We start from the raw sequence: 19,500 nt of genomic DNA on the forward strand, positions 1-19,500 counted from the left end.
TCCAGTGAGCTGGAAGTCCAAAGACCAGAAAAGGAGTCCTACATTTTCAGCTCTGTCACTTACTAGTGGAGTGCACTACCTTGAGTAACTCATTTATGGTCTAAGCTCAGTTTCAGGTTGTAGTAAAAATAAAACACAAGTGTATATAAAAGTACTTTGCACATTTAAAAAAATACAAATGAGTACTAGGACTGTTATCAATAAAAAATTAAATCCACTAGTGTTACAGTCATGCTGAATTGTGTGTGATCAATTCTCAATTCTACCTTAGTATTTCACCACATACTAGAAAGTTATAGGAAATCTCTGCAATTCAATAAATGTGAAAAATCAGAACTTTGAACATGGAGAACATTGAGATGGCTTGTTTTTTTAGATTTCAGGTGAAATCACTGTATAAAGATGTTGGTGTATAGGCCAGCATACCTAAAATTTGTTTCTCATAAAAGTTAACCTAAAATATACCAGAAACATAATCAATACTCATGCATGTAGAATGTTGGCTACCATGCTTCATTCATCTGAGACAATTAAAAAAAAAAACAAAACAAAAAAACTGGATTGCTTCACAGATAATAATTGGACTTAGTATATAACAGCACCAATGCCAGAAACTCAGGGATTAATCAACATCACCTACTAATGAGTAATGTCAAAGATTAAATAAAGGAAATCATCTTTAATCAAGAAAAATAAGGACATGAAATTTTTGACATTTAAAACATTCTCAATTCCATGAATCCTTGATTCAAAGATGGTGATCAGGGTCGGGGGTCGGGGGATGGGACTTAAATAGGTTATAGTGCATATTTTTGGCTTTCACATGTCAAAATTTCATGTGGAAAATGTCAATTGATTGATGGATTGAGTTTTTCCTGGAATATATGCCTGTTTAAACATGACCAAATATTTGAAAAATTAATCTAATTTCAAAACCTATATAATACCTGTGTTCTTCCCTTATTTTTGTTAAGATATTAAAATAACAGACCTAAAACACTTACCAAAGTATCTCACATACTGTATTAACAATACATGTTTGTTATTGTTATTATGCAATTTTTAATTAAAACAGAGTTTTAGTTTTTAACATTACGGATTATGTGAAGGCTCTGGAACCCAACAGCCTGGGTTTAAATCCTCAAAGTACCACTTACTGGCTATGTGTCTTTGAGATCATTCTTCTTTAAAATGGGGGTATTCATAGCACACACCTCAGAGATTTATCATAAAATCTCTAAATTGCTCTCTTTATTATAAAATCTCTAAGTTGCTAAAATCAGGTTAGTTAAAAATATAAAGCAACTATAGTAAAGCTGGAAATGCTGAAAATGCTCCAGGTCAGCTATTATCTATAGCACTGCCTCCCAACAGAAATATAATACAAACCACACAACAACTAACACACTTCAGGTGCTCAATAGCCACATATGACAAGTATCTAATGTATTAGGCATCACATATTTTTTAAATATCTGAAGACTCATGACAGCTCAAAATCTTATATCAATAACCAAGTAATTCATGTTTCTGACACATTTATTCTTTTTTAATAAAGATCTAATTTTGTTAAAACATAAAGAAAGAAAGAACACTTTTGATTTTATCCCTTATAATCCTTATGTTGAATTGCTTATACTTTAAAAAAAAAAGTAAGAAAGGAAAATAGAGGTTTTAATACTCTTATTAAAGAAACAATTGTTAAGGTTGTAAATTTCTGCTCCTTCTCCTTCATAATTTTTTGGTTCCTAAGTAATACCCAGACACCTAGCCCATTTCAGTAAAGTACTTCCAGTACTTGAGCATAAAAAAGACTGATAGGGTCAGTGAATAGAAAGAATATAAATCCTGGGAAGATGATCTAAGATGGCTTAGATGTCCCTCATTGTTCTGGGAATTCAGGGTCTTTGTAACAGGACATCTGATCTACAGGATCTTTAATCATTTAAGAGCTGCATTCTATGGGGAAAAATTCTAACATTTCAAATAAAGATAAACTTGAAAAAAAAAAAAAAGAGCCCATGTCACTCATCAATACCAATATCCTCACTGTAAGTAATAAGCATTTTACTAAGGCCATTACAAAGGGCTACTAAATTACTTCTTATATTTGTGTCATTAAAAGCAGTCCTTGCATAGCCACATGATGACAGATGTCAGTCAACATCTTGAACAATATTGCATCCTAGATGCATACTGCATCCAATTTTTCCAGCAAAAAGTATAAAACAGGATAAACTACATCCTCAAAAGTTTCTGAAATGGTATTTCCTATTACTGTCCCTGAATCACTATGTTGTTGCATTAAAACTATGCATTTTTAGTTGGCTTTAGCAGAATTTTTTAACTTAATACTTCAAGTTAGTAAGGAACTAAAAAAGAGGTCCCATTTCTTCAAAAAACAAATCAATATTTCTTTGGGCTTTTTTCTGCAAACAACCTTTAGCCTACCTAGATGTTGTATTCATCATACTAAGTATGGTAATCACTGGAAACAAGAGAACTTGTTTAAACTGTTAGGTGTCTTCTATCATCTTCTTGAGAGTTTATTTTTGTTTAGTTGCTGTTATAACATACTTAGATTCTGGTCAAATTCAATTAATATATAATAAGTCAAGACTTTTCACTGTAAAAGATAATTAAATGTCTTTTCCAAATACAGAACTCCTTTATACTCTTAGTACACTTAAAATATTCTACTTCCTAAATGAAGTACAAACTTTTTTTTTGAAGTACAAATTTTTAAAAGGGAAATTCTTCAGCATATCTTCACAAAATCTGTTACCAGTTATACCTTTGGTTGTAGTAACATCATGTGACTAGAAGTGATACTCCCTCCAATACTTAGATTGTATGTTTAATAATTACTTTTATATAATCTCTGTGGACATGTAATCCATTAGGCTTTTATCTATAGATTTTTCTTCATTATTTTGCATACTTTATTTTAGATCTTCCTTGAAACAGCAGGTAAAGCAATCGAAACCTGCAGTATGACTTCACTCATGAATGCAGAACTTCCTCCTTGCATCAACATGAGAAACATGGCTGAAGGCAGAAATGAAGATCTCTGAAACACTAAGAGCCTGCATTTCAATCTCCATTTCCACTGCCTATAAGACACTCTACCACATTCCCTAGCCATTTCTTCTCATTGGTCTTTGCTCTTTATCCAGTCATCATTTTGGATGACCTCAAGATTCTGCTCATAAACATCCAAATTTACGAGCTCAGCCTTCTTGATTCCCAAGGTCTGTCTACCTCCTTAGCCACATCTTAACTTCATTATTATCTGGACCAACTCCACTGCCAAATTCAGCATGTTTCAACTCCCACTCTCAATACAACTTCCTTGTCTCAGAATTTCTTTTATTTTAGTGAACCATCAACATAGTACAGTAGTAATGCTTGCTGTCTCTGCTCTCTAAAGCCATCAGTCACCTCCTGACTCAGCTATAGTTATAATTACTCAAGACCCACTTTCGTATTATACAGATCCATGAGCCTATAATCAAGCACACCTTCTGTGCCCACCACTTGAATCTTACCTCCTAACTCTTCTTATTGCTCAGTCCATGGCTCTGAGTATTGCTAGAAAAATCTGTGAAAACATGACCATTAGTCTTTCCTTGACATATTTATGATGTCTACCTTTAATGGTTCATTATCAATAACCCATGATCCTTTTTCTCTTATATAACTGGCTCTTGGCTTTCTAAACTATTTCTATGAACTCCTTTTAGAGCAGATGACCACTCCTTCTTGATACTATTATCCTCTCTCTAAACAATTTATGGTCCAAAGTTCTATATTTTAATTGATGATCTTTCTTTCCTCCCAGTTCAGAGGAAGAGCCTTTTCCTCTGGTTTCTTCAATGCTATAAGAACATTTCTTTGGCTCTTTTTACTCCTACAAACTACAACTTTCCCATATTCTTTCAATACATTTTCTAAAATTATAGCCCATGCTAGCTGGCTTATCATTCTCCTGAACTACTTGCTCAGGATTTAAATAACAACCTCACTCAACCCTGAACCGTATATTCTCCTGGTTTCCATACCATTTACAACTCTATTTTTATATTCCCTAACCACTTATTCCCATTCTCCTCATCAGCTCCTCTCTGAGCAGTAAGGTACCTCCTACTCACATGCCCCCATCAAACTTGGACTTCTATTGCATAGTTGAGAGAACTGGAGTAATGATTATGGATAAAGCACTTGAAAGTATACTATTTAGTCTTAAGACTCCAATCAAACTTACCTCCACAAAAAAGCTTCATCTGACCTACCCAGAAAGGGTCAGCCTCCCATAATGCCTTATATGTATCTAACACAGATTACATTGAATGGCTAGTTACTTCGTACTAGGGCCAGATCATGGTATGGCGATATTTCCTAAGAAAATATAGTCACCCCTGATACCCCCACCTTATCTATCTCTCACAGCGCCATCAAATTAATCTTTTCTAAATCCCATATTGATTATCCCATTTTTTTCAGAAACTAACAATTTTGCCTTCCTGTAACACACACCAAAATTTAAGCTCAGCTCTTAAACCCTATATATGGCCAAAACTACCAATCTTCTAATACCTTCTAAGAACCATCCATTTGCCTTATTCTAAAAATATATACAGTACTTTCTCCCACCTTGTGTCCTCTACTCAAGTTCATTTATATGACTGCTAAGTAACGATTGTGTGATTCTTCCTTAGCTCAGGCAGTATTTTTCTGAGTCAAGCCATCCATCTGAAACTGCTCTCCTTATCCAGTCAGCAGAATGACACTACATTTAATCCACATTGAATACACAGGTGTATATATAATTTCCCAAAAGGATGGTGAAGCCAGTGATAAAGATGACATTTTAAAAAAGTCTGAAACCCTCACTATAAGTGACAACATCTTTATTACCATCAACATTTATTATGTGCCAGGTGCTGCTACAAATGCTTTACAACGATTCTATGGGATATGTACTACTATTTTTCCTATATACAAATGGGAAGCCAGGGTTATAGAGGCCTTCACAGATATTTGAACAAAATGGGTACAAAATAATATTGGTAAATGAATAAATGTATTACTAATAACTATACTCTGATGCTGTCACACAAATTAATCCATCAGCTTATGATGCTTTCCCCACTCTTCCCAGGCAAGCAAAATCCTCCCAGCCTTTCAGACACAACTGAAATGTCACCTTTTTCAGAAAGTCTCCTCAACATTTAGAAGAAGGAAGGAAGAAAGGAAAGAAAAGAAAGAAAAAGAAAAAAAATAAGTAAGTTAGTCTCCTGCTAACACCCTGGCAAAATTATTTGCTCCTTCTATGAATTGTCTTTAATACTTAGAATGTATCTTTATTATAACACTGAAGTTTTTTTGAAGTTTACTCAATTAGAATGGGTTTATGATGACAATTCAATATTTTTAATTCTTGAAAGAACTAACTGGAAAGCAAAGTGAATATAATTTGCATCTGATGAACAAATGAAATAAACAGAAATGGTATATATAATCATTAGCAATAATTGGTAATCATAATCAGAATCATTTCTGTAACTTTTAGTACATCTATGACATTGTAAGGTCTGGTATAGCTAAACCTAATTCAGAAGGTTCAGTCTTTTAATATGTCCAAACAAAGCTTTATTCTTAAAAAATGGGGAACAGACTTACCAGTCTCCTCCTTTCTTCTTCTACTGCAATGAGTAATCTTGCAAATTCCTTTAGTGACTGAGCTATTTAGAAGATTAAAAAAAAAAAAAAAAAGCATTAACCTCTTTTCATTGCTAATTTTAATTGCATAGGAATAAACAGTACAATGAAGCTGGTTATAAATGTGTATATATTCTGTGGCTTTATGCTTCTATAAGCATAGAACAGTATACACAGTAGGATCTCAATGGCTAATAGCTATAGATAACATATTTGTGTACTGCAAATTAAAGTCTAGCACACACAAAGTATATTTTTTCTTCAAAGATGCTAGGGAAATACAGTTTATGTATGTAATGTACAAAACTTAATAAATAAGTTTACTACTGAAATTGCTTCTAAACAGAATCTTACAAATAATGAATATATTAAACCTCTAAGAAGCAATAAATCCAGCACTATTTAGATGTACTTAATAGCAGCCAGTAACACAATGTCTCTCACTGACTTCTGTCCAGAAGCACAGCAGTTATAGATATTTAAAACCAGATCTGTATTCTGTATTACTCCAGTATCAAGGTAGTTTAGTCTGTGAGTCATCAGGATGGCCAGAAGGACTACCATCATCAGCATTTGGGGAATTCGTCAGAAATACAGATTCAAGCCTCATTCCAGAGTCTGCATTTTAATAGGATCCTCAGGTGATGCATTTGCATACTGAAGTTGAGAAGCACTGCTTTACTTTTTTCCTTTTTTGTTTTTGTTTTTTTTCAAGTTTTTAATTTAAATTCCAGTTAACAGAGTGTTTTGTTAGTTTCAGGTGCATAATTTATTGATTCAATACTTTCATACAACACCTGGCACCCATTACAAGTTCAGAGAGCTCTCTAGAGCAGGGTTTCTCCCCAGTCAGATGGAATAAGCCCTGCTCTAGAGAGCTCTCTGAATTCTTATTGCTCTAGCTAGGGGCAAGTATCAAATACTCAGAAACACTGGAAGAATAAAGTAAAAAATAAACTGGGAGTTACAACAGCATATTTTTAAAAAATGCATAGTCCCAGGGGCGCCTGGGTGGCTCAGTGGGTTAAAGCCTCTGCCTTCGGCTCAGGTCATGATCTCAGGGTCCTGGGATCGAGCCCCACATCAGGCTCTCTGCTGGGCAGGGAGCCTGCTTCCCTTCCTCTCTCTCTGCCTGCCTCTCTGCCTGCTTGTGATCTCTGTCAAATAAATAAATAAATAAAATCTTAAAAAAAAAAAAAAGCATAGTCCCAAATGGCAGTTGTAAAACAGTAATTCATCCATATCAATTTCTGTATCTTATGCTTCATAATTAAAGTTGGAATGTTTTGATTACAAAACTAACAAAACAAATAAGGTGAATGCAAAAATTATTTCCATTTAAGCTTTGAAATTTCCTTTCATGTCTTTATTCTTTAGGCTCCCTACCATTTCCTCTCTACCTATACTAATATTAAAAACATTCTGTAAGACCAGAAGTCTAGTAACTTTGGCACAAAACCTACAATAAAGGCAGGTAAGTGAGGAAAATAAATCGAGAGTCTCATAACAGTACTTATTGAGAAAAATATTTTTTTCCATTCAGGTTTTTGAAATTACAATCTAGGTTTTTTCCCTCCACTCTTTTTAAAACTACTAGGCCTACACTAACTAACCTGATTTGACATGCTATCCCTATGATTACTTCACATTGGATTTTACTCACAGTTGCCAAAAGAGAAATCAAAGGATTACCTGAGAGACTTAGATTAATCTGATAAACACATTAATGACCTTAGAGGAAATATAACTTTTTTTAATTTAGGAAAATGAGATTTTAATTTCTACAAAAATAACAGTAACAGTGCTAAAATACAACACAATTGTGACAACAATAAGTTGAACAGAAAAACATTCTACAAATATATAAAAAGTTTTAGCTGGAATATATAAAAGAATATTGTATTTTTATACTTTGGGTAAAGAAAGCATTCCATCATCCTGGCAGTTATTTTTATTTTTTTTTATTTATATTTATTGCTACTAAAGAACTCTATTGGTAAGCCTGAAAGAAAAAAAAAAAGGTCAATAAAATTTTGGACAATGGAAGGTAAATCATTTTGGACTATAGGAATTAGAAGCAGCAGGTACTCCTGAAGGTGAGAAAATAAGAGATGAAAGAAAGTTGATAGTAAGTTTAAAGTCTGTATAATAAGCACTTAAACCCCAGAGTTCAAACTCAATGCCTCCCAAGCTTTTTATTTAAAAACAAAACAAAACAAACTAAAAACCAACTACTCTCATATACTGCTTTTATGGGAAGCTACTGGATAAGGCACTCTACTAAAACATGAGAATAAACCAAGAAAAGAGGATATGGGACCTAGAAGTAGGAGATCCAATTATAGCATGGGAGCAAATGAAATTCTTATATCAACAGAGTGATATCCCAGGTCAACTGCTGTGCATGCAAAAGGTTCAGAGGGGATCTTATCTAGATTGGAGCAATAGGTTACAGACTCCAGTAAATGTCTCCAGACAATAAAAATAGAACTGATCAATATCCTGATGTATCTGAATGTAAGGAAAGGAAATTTATGCTCTTTTAAAAGAAAATTCAAGGCAATTATTAACTCCTGGGAAAACAGCTATATATGTAACACCATCGAAATAAATGAAATAACTTAGTCATATTACAAACAAAGTCACCATGATATAAACATAACAGTAAAAAACGAAAAGAGGGTATACAAGACTCGGGAAAAAGTCAAATGTTAGCCAGATAATTATGATCTTGAAAGAAACAGAAGAATTGGCTAAAAGTTCAAAGTGGTCTTTGTGAGTAGTTAAGTGGCAAAGCTTGTAAGATGAGAGGTTGCTAGTTTTTATTAAGCCTGATAAAAATCTTTAGCTTTTTTTAAATAATGAAAAATAAAACATACTATAAATGCTTTATTTTCCTACTAGACTTAATTTTAGGAGGCTAAATTCATGAACTAATTTTCCCAAAGAGTTAAGTAAATACCTAGCACAAAGAAGCCTGACAAAAAGGTTTTTCATTTTGTTTTGTTTTTATTTTATTTTATTTTTGACAACAGGTATTTTTGGAATAAAGGAAGACGTAGCTTGATTTAGAGTGTCAGGGATACAACAGAACCTTCCACTTAGTCAACCCAGGAGGCAACCACTGTCTCATGGAGTAGTGTCCTAGTAGTCCCAGGAATATCATCCTATAACAACTTGGAAGTCCAAAGGCTTCCCCAAGTAATTACTACTTCAAGAGTAAATTGTGCAGATGCCTTAAGTCGAGATTTTGGTTTTAAGTAAAGAATCTCAGATTCTCATTTTAATATTGTTGTACCTCTTTGTCTAAAAATTAATGATGCTGTTTCCTGTTTAATTTGAATGGTTTTCTGGTCTGTTCCCCATATAAATACTATTTTTAGACTCAGTACAGTAATAGTTTATTATAACGAGAATGTCTGAGGAGAAAAATTTGAACATGATGCATGTCTGGTTCCTCACAATAAAAACTACTCTCCCTCCAGCAGTTTTTTGGGTCTTCCCCAATTTGACAATAAGTTCTGTTTCTTCTTTTTCTTTTGTTGATTTTTCAGGGAAATTACTTCAAAAAATGAAATTTATTCTTTATACAGTATAGTCTCAGTTCCATAAAAGTATGTTTCTTAGTCCAAATGAAGATATTCATGTTTGTCATTTATCTTACATGGAAAGGAACAGCTAGGAACACCATTTCATCCATTAGTAACAGCAACCTACTAACCTTTTCAATCCATATCTGATGCTTTCCCCTAAGTCTTTTTATTTTTAATGTCAAAGTATTACATTAATAGTTTATAAAGCACAATTAACACAGAAATAAAACATGAATTAACAATCCTATAAAGCAGATATTAAACAATTCCAAGTATTGTATAAGCTGGGTTTTAGGGCAAAGGGCAGATAGATAACCGATCACTTCCTAGCCTGGGCCATGCTCAAACTCTAAAGGAACCCCTGACAGAAGTCAGGTAGATTCAAGCTGCCTACCATACCCCCAGCAACTCCTCATAGATGAGAAGCCAGTATTAGAATTTCTGGTACCTAGGACCAACAAATGCCTTAAAAGACCATGGACTAGGCTTCATAAAATATTTTTTAAAAGGATAAGCTAGATACTTAAATTATGTTAGCTATCTGCGTTCTTGCCACCTGCATTAAACTTTCCTGGCTGTATTCACCAGTAAGAATCTTTCCCTTTCCTGGCCATCTGGACCATGAGATTACTGGAGAGCAATCAAAATTCCATTTCATATATAGATGTTAACTTTGCAACAAGTTATTGAGGTTAAGAACACTGCTAAAAGTTCCCTTTTCATCTCTCTAATGTGATATTGGAAAAACACTTTTGGAACAATAGAAATTTATTATCCAGGTGTATTTAATGACAGGTCCCAAGAGTATAAACATTCAGAATGACAACAGCTAAAATATATCTACACAGTGAGGAAGTAGGATAATGGCTTCTATATTTACTAATATCATAAATTCTAAAACATTCCTGAATTGTCTAAAATATCTACTTCCTAACTCAATCTTTTCAGCAGGCTTAAGTTCACTTGACTACTTTTGACTATGGAAAACCTGGTTAGTGCTTGTAAGTAAAAATGATAAAGAATAAAGGAAATTACTCCCTGGTCATTACTGACATGACTCCATTACTGTAAGTACTAAGCATTATACTATTAAATGTTTCAACAATTGATCTGCTTGAGCTTTAAAGATTTTCAGGAGAACTGAGAAAGCATGTCTCTCCCATAGCCAACTAACATTTATATCATAATTCAGATAATGATATGTTAAATATTTTTCCCAGGAGTCTTTTTTCTCAAACTTTTAAGTAGCATAAATACATACCCAAACAGAAGTATATATCACAAATTCAGTCACATATACAATTATGTCAGCAATATATTTTTTACTTATTAAGTGAGTAAATCACCTATCACATTCAGATATGCTGATGAATGGAGAGAACTGAGTTAGCAGTAGGATTTAGACTTGGTTAAATCTCAAGGGAAACATGAAAACCTATAAAAGCCAGATTGAACCAATGCAATCATTTTAGAAGTCCAGATAATGTTCCAACATTCATTCTACTATTCTATCTGGGTGGACGATGTAGGCTATCAAGCTCTTTCTTAGCATCCTTCTGGCAATGACTTTTTTTTTCCACAGGAGGTAGGAGTAAAGCCGTATAATATCAACACTTAACTGAGGATATGAGCCAGAGCAAGTGACTGCAACATATGCTTCTAGATCTGGCCACACTGAAAAAAATAAAAGTAGAATCAATATACACAGCCAAGTGATATTCAGCATACTTCGGTATGAAGTATGCAACGATCTAACAGGGTACCACATCAGCAGGTCATGCCTGTAACACCCACTTAGGAAGTTTTAATTCTTTGAACTTTAGAATATCAAAGATACCAGAGTAACTGAACAGCAAGCTTTGGTTCAGGAACAATTTAACCCATCAACAAAGCAAGAAGCAGGATCACTGTGTTATGCCTGAAAAAGAAATACTATGTCTACAAAACAGACAGCAACATATAAAAAATGACACTAATTCTCCACACAATGTCAACTGGATATTGTGCATCTTTGTAACAATTAACACCCCCACCTGACAGTCTCTCTACTGTAATACTAAACATTACTCGCAACCACAAACTCTTGTTATTTTTTGGGAGCCACAGCATCAAATATTGTGGCTTTAAGCTCCATGGATGCCTAGTTGCAAAGCCAATAAATTGCTTCTGAAACCAACAGAAAAAAAAAAAAAAAAAAAATCACGGGCCTACTGCTGAATGCTGATAGGTCACTGTACCCACATACTCAGAGGCCCTCAGACTTTCTTCTAACAATTCACAGCCTCTTAGAATCCAAGTTCTCTTGAAAACATAGAAATTCAGGGCTCCAGGGTGGTTCAGTGGATTAAGCGTCTGCCTTCGCCTCAGGTCATGATCCCAGGGCCCTGGAATTGAGTACCACATCATGCTCCTTGCTCAGCAGAGAACCTGGTTCTCCTCTCTCTGCCTGCAGCTCCCACTTCTTATGTTCTCTCTCTTTATCTCTCTCTCTCTCTAGCTATCTCTCTCTCTCACTCTTTGTCAAATGAATAAATACAGTCTTAAAAAAAAAAAAAAAGAAAAGAAAACATAGAAATTCTAGTTATCTAAACCAACTTCTCCACAACATCCTCCTGGTGCTTAGTTTTGTTTTTTGTTTTGTTTTGTTTTGTTTTTAATTTCCAAATATAATCAAAGAGATTTATATTGAAAACAAATCCCTATAAACTTGTATTCAATTTTTTCTTTCCTGACTTGTTAATTTCAGCCATTCTATAAAAATGAATTCTTAACATTTGCAAAGACATGGATGGAACTAGAGGGTATTATGCTAAGGAAAATAAGTCAGTCAGAGAAAGATAATTAACATATGATTTCATTCATATGTGGAATTTAAGAAACAAAACAGAGGAGCAAAGAGGAAGGGAGGGAAAAATAAAACAAGACGAAATCAGAGAGGGAAACAAATTGTAAGAGACTCTTAATCATGGGAAACAAACTGAGGGTTGCTGGAGGGGAATGGGATGGAGGGATGGGATAACTGGGTAATGGGCATTAAGGAGGGCATGTGACATAATGAGTACTGGGTATTACATAAGACTGATGAATCAGTGAACTCCACCTTTAAAACTAATAATATACTGTATGTTAATTAATTGAATTCAAATAAAAGAAAAGGAAAGGAAAAAAGAAATTCTTCTTTCATATCCTACCAGTGTATCCCTGTATAGCATTGCATGCACGTGTATTAGGTTTCAGCAAATATGAGATATACCAAGTTAGAACATATTAGATATTATTTTAGTAATAAAAATGTGTTTGATATTATAGCATAGTTTTCTAGTTAAGCATTAAAGAACAATGAGAAATGCATAACCTACAAATGAAATGTCACAAAATTAAACTTTTATTAAGTTGCCCCTGTATTCTCCACAGAGTAAAAACTGCCGCATCTCTGCTTCATCACTTGTCCATTACCATCAGCTGTGCCATGTTTGTTCCACTCAGTACACAGATGCCAATCTAGACTACACAAGGCAAAGAGACAGAATCCTCACTTTGGAATCCACAATACACAGCCATTTCTTTCTATTTTTACTTGCTTCTGTTTATCCTCTAACTATACTACCCAGACTCTTTGTAATCTAGTCTCCTTTAAATTCCCAACTCCTGTTCTTCATGCCTCCCTCCCCACCTGGGTTCTGACACTCCATGGGTCCTCAGGCACTTACCATGCTATACTTTCGTCTATGAACATGGGTTCCAACATTACCCACCACTGCACATGTGGGCTGAAATTTAGAACTTCTGGCACGACTATCAATTTTTCACTTTTTTTGGTCTAAGGTGATTTTCAGTCTGGTTTCTCTTATCCTCACTGGCATAATGGGACTCAAAGAGTTTACACCTTCTTTCCAGGGGATTCACTTGTAAAAGAGAACTCACCATTCCAGATGGCTAGGATTACCTATTACAACTGAGGAGAATCAGGACTCCAAGATGAAAAGTCACAATGGAGGCACAGAAGTAATTCTACACTATCTAATGGTTTTTCCTTCCCAGATTTTCTCTGAATGGAGATAGGGTCTTGTTGTAATATCTGCTTTGAAACTGCTGAACTACCAAGTACTTGAGAGTTTTAGTATACCCATACATACAAATGCAGGGCATATATGTTATATAATATTCAAGTCAAATTTTGGCAAATGAATACATACAAATATAGAAAGACAGCCTTTCAATTACACACAATTTCAAAACTTCATTCTAGATGGTTTCTTTGAAGACTTCACACCATCTCATTACTGCAAATGAATTTCTTCTGAATCCCAAAGGTCTTTCACTCTGAGATTTTATGTTAAAGTAATAAGTATTGTTGTGCATAACACAGTTTACAAGTCACATACTTTTGTTTTCTTTCAAAGCATATATTTTAGAAGACCTGTGCTATTCTGATGTTGCCTTGTTTTGTTTGTTTTTTAAAGATTTATTTATTTGAGAGAGAGAGTGTGTGTGTGAGCTTGAGTACATGGAGAGAGGTAGAGAGTGTCTCGAGCAGAGTCCCTGCTAAATGCAGAGCTGGATGAGGGGTTTGATCTCATGACCCTGAGATCATGACCTAAGCCAAAATCAAGAGTTGGACACTTACCTGAGCCATCTACATGCCCCCCTTTTTCTTAAAGATCTGATGTTGTCCTATTTTAGTTTAGTTTTATTTTAGTGTCATTTGACATGTTTCCCAAAGCCAAAACAAGCCCCAAACCAGAAACAATTTTCCCCCAGTATGTAGACCACTCACACTTTGGAGCCCTTCTACCAAGAGGCAGAGATGTCATACATACTATCTCATTTAATTCACATAACGATATGAGGTACTGAGTAGGTTTTAGCTTCATTTTCCAGATAAAAAAAAAAGAGTATCAATCAACTGGAGTAACTTGTCCCATGATCTCAAAGCTAGTTAAGTGGAGAAGCAGGAATTTAGTTTTGATTATTTCATTCCAAAGTCTATTCTATTTCAGCAAACCATTATTGCCAAAGGAGGAGGAGGAGGAAGCACGACGGAGGGAGGCAGGGAAGGTATTGCCAGCTTACTACACTACCACCTTATAGCAAAGAACAGACTTTCATCTTTAAAAGCAAACAGTCCCAGAGCTGTTTGTGCTCAAGGGGTAATCAGGCCACAGATATCCTGCCTTAAAGGGAACAATCAGTAATCTGTTGCTGACAGCTGCTTACACCAAAACCATCAATCCTTACCACCTCCCAGCATTCTTTCACATTCCACAGAGGCACCCCATTCACACTCCTCCTCTGCACCCGATCCTCCTGACACCACCCTGCTGAAGCTTCAACATCCGCTTCCTTGTCCAACATCCAGCTTCTCTTTTCCACAACCTCTTAACCTCCAGTGACCTTCTCTCTGCTGTAATTCACACACCCACAAGGACACTAAGAGTTCAAGCTATCTAACCCCTTCACTTTTTGCTTTTTGGCAATCCCTTTATTCGACTCTAGTTTACTCCTAATCCTATTTCCCACAGAGGCTATCTAAAAAGAATTTTCTTTCTCAAGAACCCAGCCCCAGCTTCCCCTCACTCACTGGTACCAGATGGCCTAGCCTCCTGCTTTTCTAAGAGAAGTTCAAGACCCTCTGATTAACACTGTATTTATTCATTCTCTTTAACTTGCATCAGAAAGGGGCCCTCTTTTTCCCAAAAGCTAACAACTCCCCATGAAGCTTCTAACCTTCCCCTTCCCCATCTCTAGCTACATTTCTGTCATTTCCATCATCACTCTTCTCTCCACATAGCTATTTCTCTTCATCCCAAGTCTTAGAAGTTATTCCCATGTACTCCTATTCTCATGAAGGAGGAAGAGCAGGGAGATGTGAGGGTTGGGGGTGGAGGAGGAGATTTGTTTAACACTTGCACCAGCATTGCACAAACTCTTTAATCCTCAATACCCCACAAGGTGGCCACAAATAAAACACCCAAATCTTCTTTCACCATTTTATTCTTCAAATAATAAATCTGAAATACGGAGATTAAGTAATATCCAAGATCACAGAGCTAACAACTTGCAGAGTAAAACTTTGAACCCACATGAGATGTATCTACTTTCCCACTACTCTAGGCATGGTCCTACACCTCCAGCTCATGAACTTGAGCAAATCCAGTTATGTCCCAAGAACTTCTAATAGAGAGTCTGTCTGAATCTCAAAACTTAGTAAGTGTCAAAACTTGACTCATAATTCCACTCTATACTCAGGTACTCTGCCACATATAAACACATAAATGGGCTCATAACACCATTCTGCTAGTAACTCAAGTGATGGATTAACCTCAATCCTCCCTTCCATACATCCAGTCACCAAATACTGCTGATCTCTCTCCTCTCCCCTCTTGTTCCATACCCATGGAAAGATATCATTTCATCTCTGCTGTGATATTACAGCCTAATTATTGGTTTCTAAGCTTCTATGACTCTAATTCATCATATGTACTATTGGTCAGAATAAAATTACTAAAGGGCACGTTTGATTATGTCATTATTTACTCATTCAAGGTTGTTGATTGGATAAAGTCCAAACTCCATATTGCAAGCAATGTGGAACCTCCAGTATGTGACCACAAGGTGCCTTTCTAAGCACCATCGCCTGAAATGCTACTCTTTGTAATCTCTAACTTAGCACTTTGAAACTAGCAGACATTCCTATAGTTTCCCATTTTCATGCCTTTCCTTTACCTGCATTTGCTAAGCTGTATCTTACCTAACCCACTAGGACCCTCTCTATTCAAGCATCTTCTCATGTCCCCAGTCAGAAGTCCCTTCTCCAGCTTTGGTGCTTGCAGAGCAGGTTTGTTTTTACTCTACTTAAAGCACTCAGCACATCCTCCTTAGTATTATAGTAAATTATATCATAAAACTATTTTTATTTTTACCTTCTTCTATTTTATAAGGATACAAGAAGATTTTATTCATGTTTGCATGTACTAAATTGTACATAAGCTTCTTTGCACAAAGATAATCATTACTGATAGGAAATACTAGAGAATCCAAAGTCAACCAGCATGAACTAATTCACACTTGGTGATTTTAATTTGAAAAGCTGATTTTTTTTTTTTTTTCAATCTCTGGGAGATTTGCAAAGCTATCTACACTGGCCCATGAATGCCATCTCTCATTTTAAGGTTCCACATCTCCTTTTTTTGCGTAAACTAAACCTTTTTTTCAGGCTGTGAAGGACAATGATGTGGCAATAAATGACCAGGTTTTCTTACAAACATGTGTCTTCTACAGCATTAATGGTTCCACTGGGAAAATGCTGAGTATCAAAGATCTGGTGATCCAAAAAGCAGAAATGTGAAACAGACTTTTTCCCTGTTTTCGTACCTTCTCCAGTTGAGCCACCCTCGGTATAAACACAAGTCTATTGTTGAGAGCAGTGGTTTTCTACAGGCTAATATCAGATACCAAGAACCTCCCAAAATTAAAGACTCCTATGGTTTCATCCCAGGAGATTCCACCTTCATTCAGGCCCAGGATAGAGCCCAGAAGTCAAATTTTTAAGGCTTCCCATAGCTGATTCTGATAACAGGCAGTCTCGAAACTACTGGCTTTAGTGGAAGGCAGGCAGAGGAAAAATGTATGCTTTGTATGAGGAATTAAGAGTTAAAACTATATTTAAATAGAAAACTATACATTTTAATAAAATTTGTAAGAATTATCTCTATTTCCTCCTTGAAGCTTATTGGTATGTTCAATGGCAGTAGTACTCTTGGCCCTTGTGGTTATGGAGGAAATAAGACATTATCTTTGAGTCCCAAGAATAAAGCATGACCTAAAAGATCTTCTCCCCACAGTACTTTGAATCATGACTTAGCAACTATTCTGAATTCCGTGTCAAAGAATCACTCAGAATTAGCCTTTTTGTCCAGCCACATATTCCTAGCTTAGTACATAAGTCAAACTTTTTTTGTTTAAGCCTATTATCCAACTCTTTTCTTGCTTTCTAACTTCTCCCTCTATACTTTGTTTCTTCCCCACAACCACCAAGCCTCTCTTCAGTGTTCATATATTTGTTCTTGCCATTTGCCAATGAGCTTTCCAGTAATCTCTTGGGTGTCCATGTTCTTCCTCCTAACTCACTTATTTCAAACACAGTTTTTAGAACTATTGCCTTTCTGGTCCAAACATTTTATGTCAAAATGAAACTGTACTTTCATTTTTTCATTCACATTTAGAAAAGTTCTCTCTTAGTCCATAAAAGACTTGCTGAGGAAGGCAATCTTTGACTCACTCTGGCAAATACTTCCATGCTATAATTTATCACATATATGCCCGAATAAACCTCCGAAAGGGCAAATTTAATCAAAAGCCTTACATGTCTCCTGAGAACATGCAAATGAAACATTAAACTATATGGCAAAGCCCTCTAAGATATTCTCTGGCTCTCAATCCTTATACTCCAGCTAAAAGGATGTTACACCTTCATTTTCTTCAAGACTGCATATATCAAGACAATGAACATTCAAGTACACAGACTAAATATGCCCAAGCAAGGGAAGAAGTCCAATGGTCTAGAACAAAAGGATATACTGGAGAAATGCTTTCCCATTCTAAATGCTTCAGAAAAAAAATCAAGTGTTTACAACTACCATGGCTCAGAAGTATTTACTACCTTTATGATTTTTGCACCAAGCTTTCAAATCTAGAAATGAGTCAGTGTTTTCATGGTCATATAAATCTGATTGATTACACAGGGAAAGAAAGATAAAATAGGTTTACTTTATAAGAAGTTTGCAGTGATACCACTCTTAAAATTAGCTCTCTGTGCATTAAAATTACTTAAGAAAAATTTTTATAGAATCTCCTTTTTTATCTCTATGGCACTTATCAGTGTAATTTCATGTACAATTAACTTATACCTCTTATCTAACTACTCTCACAAATCCCCATGAAGAGTGGGGATTATTTTTCTGCTTTGCACAATGATGTGTCTTTAGCACTCCATGTCTGACAAATCACAGGTGCTTGATAAGGCTTTATTGAAGGAAGGAATCATTGAATCAATAAATGAATGAGTGAACGAACGAACAAGTAAACTCAACTCAAAGTTCCTGACCTAGGAACTAGGCAATCAAAATTCTAATACTGGTATGACTTTAGCACATCATTTCACCTGTGTCTAAAACAAAATGATAAGAGTTAGCTCCCATGTTCTCCAGGGTCTCTATCTACTCTAAGATACTAAACTTGGGATTCTAAGAAATGAAGCCAACATTTCTAAATCAGAAGTAATACTTTCTGATAATTTAAATAAGCAAAAATAATAGCCAGTACAACTCCCCACCTTCCTACCTCCACATGTACATGAAGAAGGTATTAAAATTGTTTTAGTACTAAAGAAATGCAGCTTCTGGACAGAAAGACATAAAACAATTGAGATAAAATGGTTATCTTCAAAAGCTGTTTTCCATGCAGACTATATTCAACATGAGCAGATAAACTCCAGTAAGTAAACTAGGTAATTACTAACAAAATTGTAAACTACATACCTAACAACCACACAAGACACCACTTACCTTTATGGTACCTGATGTTTACCAATAGGCAATAAAAGATATTTCTGTTATTGTGCAAGAAATTATGAAAAAAAATCATGGGTATGTCATGAGTCAGAATTTTAATTACAAGTCAACCATCGATTTCAGTTTTACTAAGACCATTCTATTCATACAGAAAATTAAAGAGATGCACTCTAAGTGCAGTTCTGTGGGTCAATGCCAGCGTATTAACAAAACATAGATATCATATCCATAAGTTATATTATTAAAGTCAGCCTACCCATGACCCATTTTCTTCTGGGCACAAGCCCAGAGATATAGCCAAGTAAAACATTTTTTTAAAAAGCTCATCTGGGGCAGCCTTCTTAAATCTTCCATAGGCAGTCAAATTAATCTTTTTAAAATGCAAATATAACATCATTTCTCTGATTAACATATTGCAATGCTTCCCATTACCTTTAGGTTAAAATTCAGATCCCTCACAGGGTGTATTAAGTCTTATCTACTTGTCTACAACCTTCACACATGCTATTTTCCCCTTGGGTATATCCTTTGCTCTCAAGGCCTTCATTCACCCCTTCCTTAGACCTGGAATCTGTTCCCTACCCACCTTCACCTACTATTTCTCCATGACTAAT

General features: G+C 35.3%; 1 protein-coding gene across 3 annotated transcripts in view; it reads right to left on the minus strand.

Moving 5' to 3' along the window:
• Window positions 1–19,500, minus strand: part of ARHGAP42 (Rho GTPase activating protein 42) — a 274,390-nt gene that overhangs the window by 174,003 nt on the left and 80,887 nt on the right. For all 3 annotated transcript variants that reach the window (XR_004382103.1, XM_032852731.1, XM_032852729.1), the window contains exon 3: window positions 5,683–5,744. Coding sequence is in view for 2 of the 3 variants with exons in the window: in XM_032852731.1 (XP_032708622.1) it covers window positions 5,683–5,744 (62 nt within the window). In the remaining variant the exon portion in view is untranslated. The remainder of the gene's footprint in view (window positions 1–5,682; window positions 5,745–19,500) is intronic.

Source organism: Lontra canadensis, unplaced genomic scaffold (assembly GCF_010015895.1).
Source record: "Lontra canadensis isolate GAN:19392208 unplaced genomic scaffold, GSC_riverotter_1.0 scaffold7, whole genome shotgun sequence".
Classification (NCBI taxonomy): domain Eukaryota; kingdom Metazoa; phylum Chordata; class Mammalia; order Carnivora; family Mustelidae; genus Lontra; species Lontra canadensis.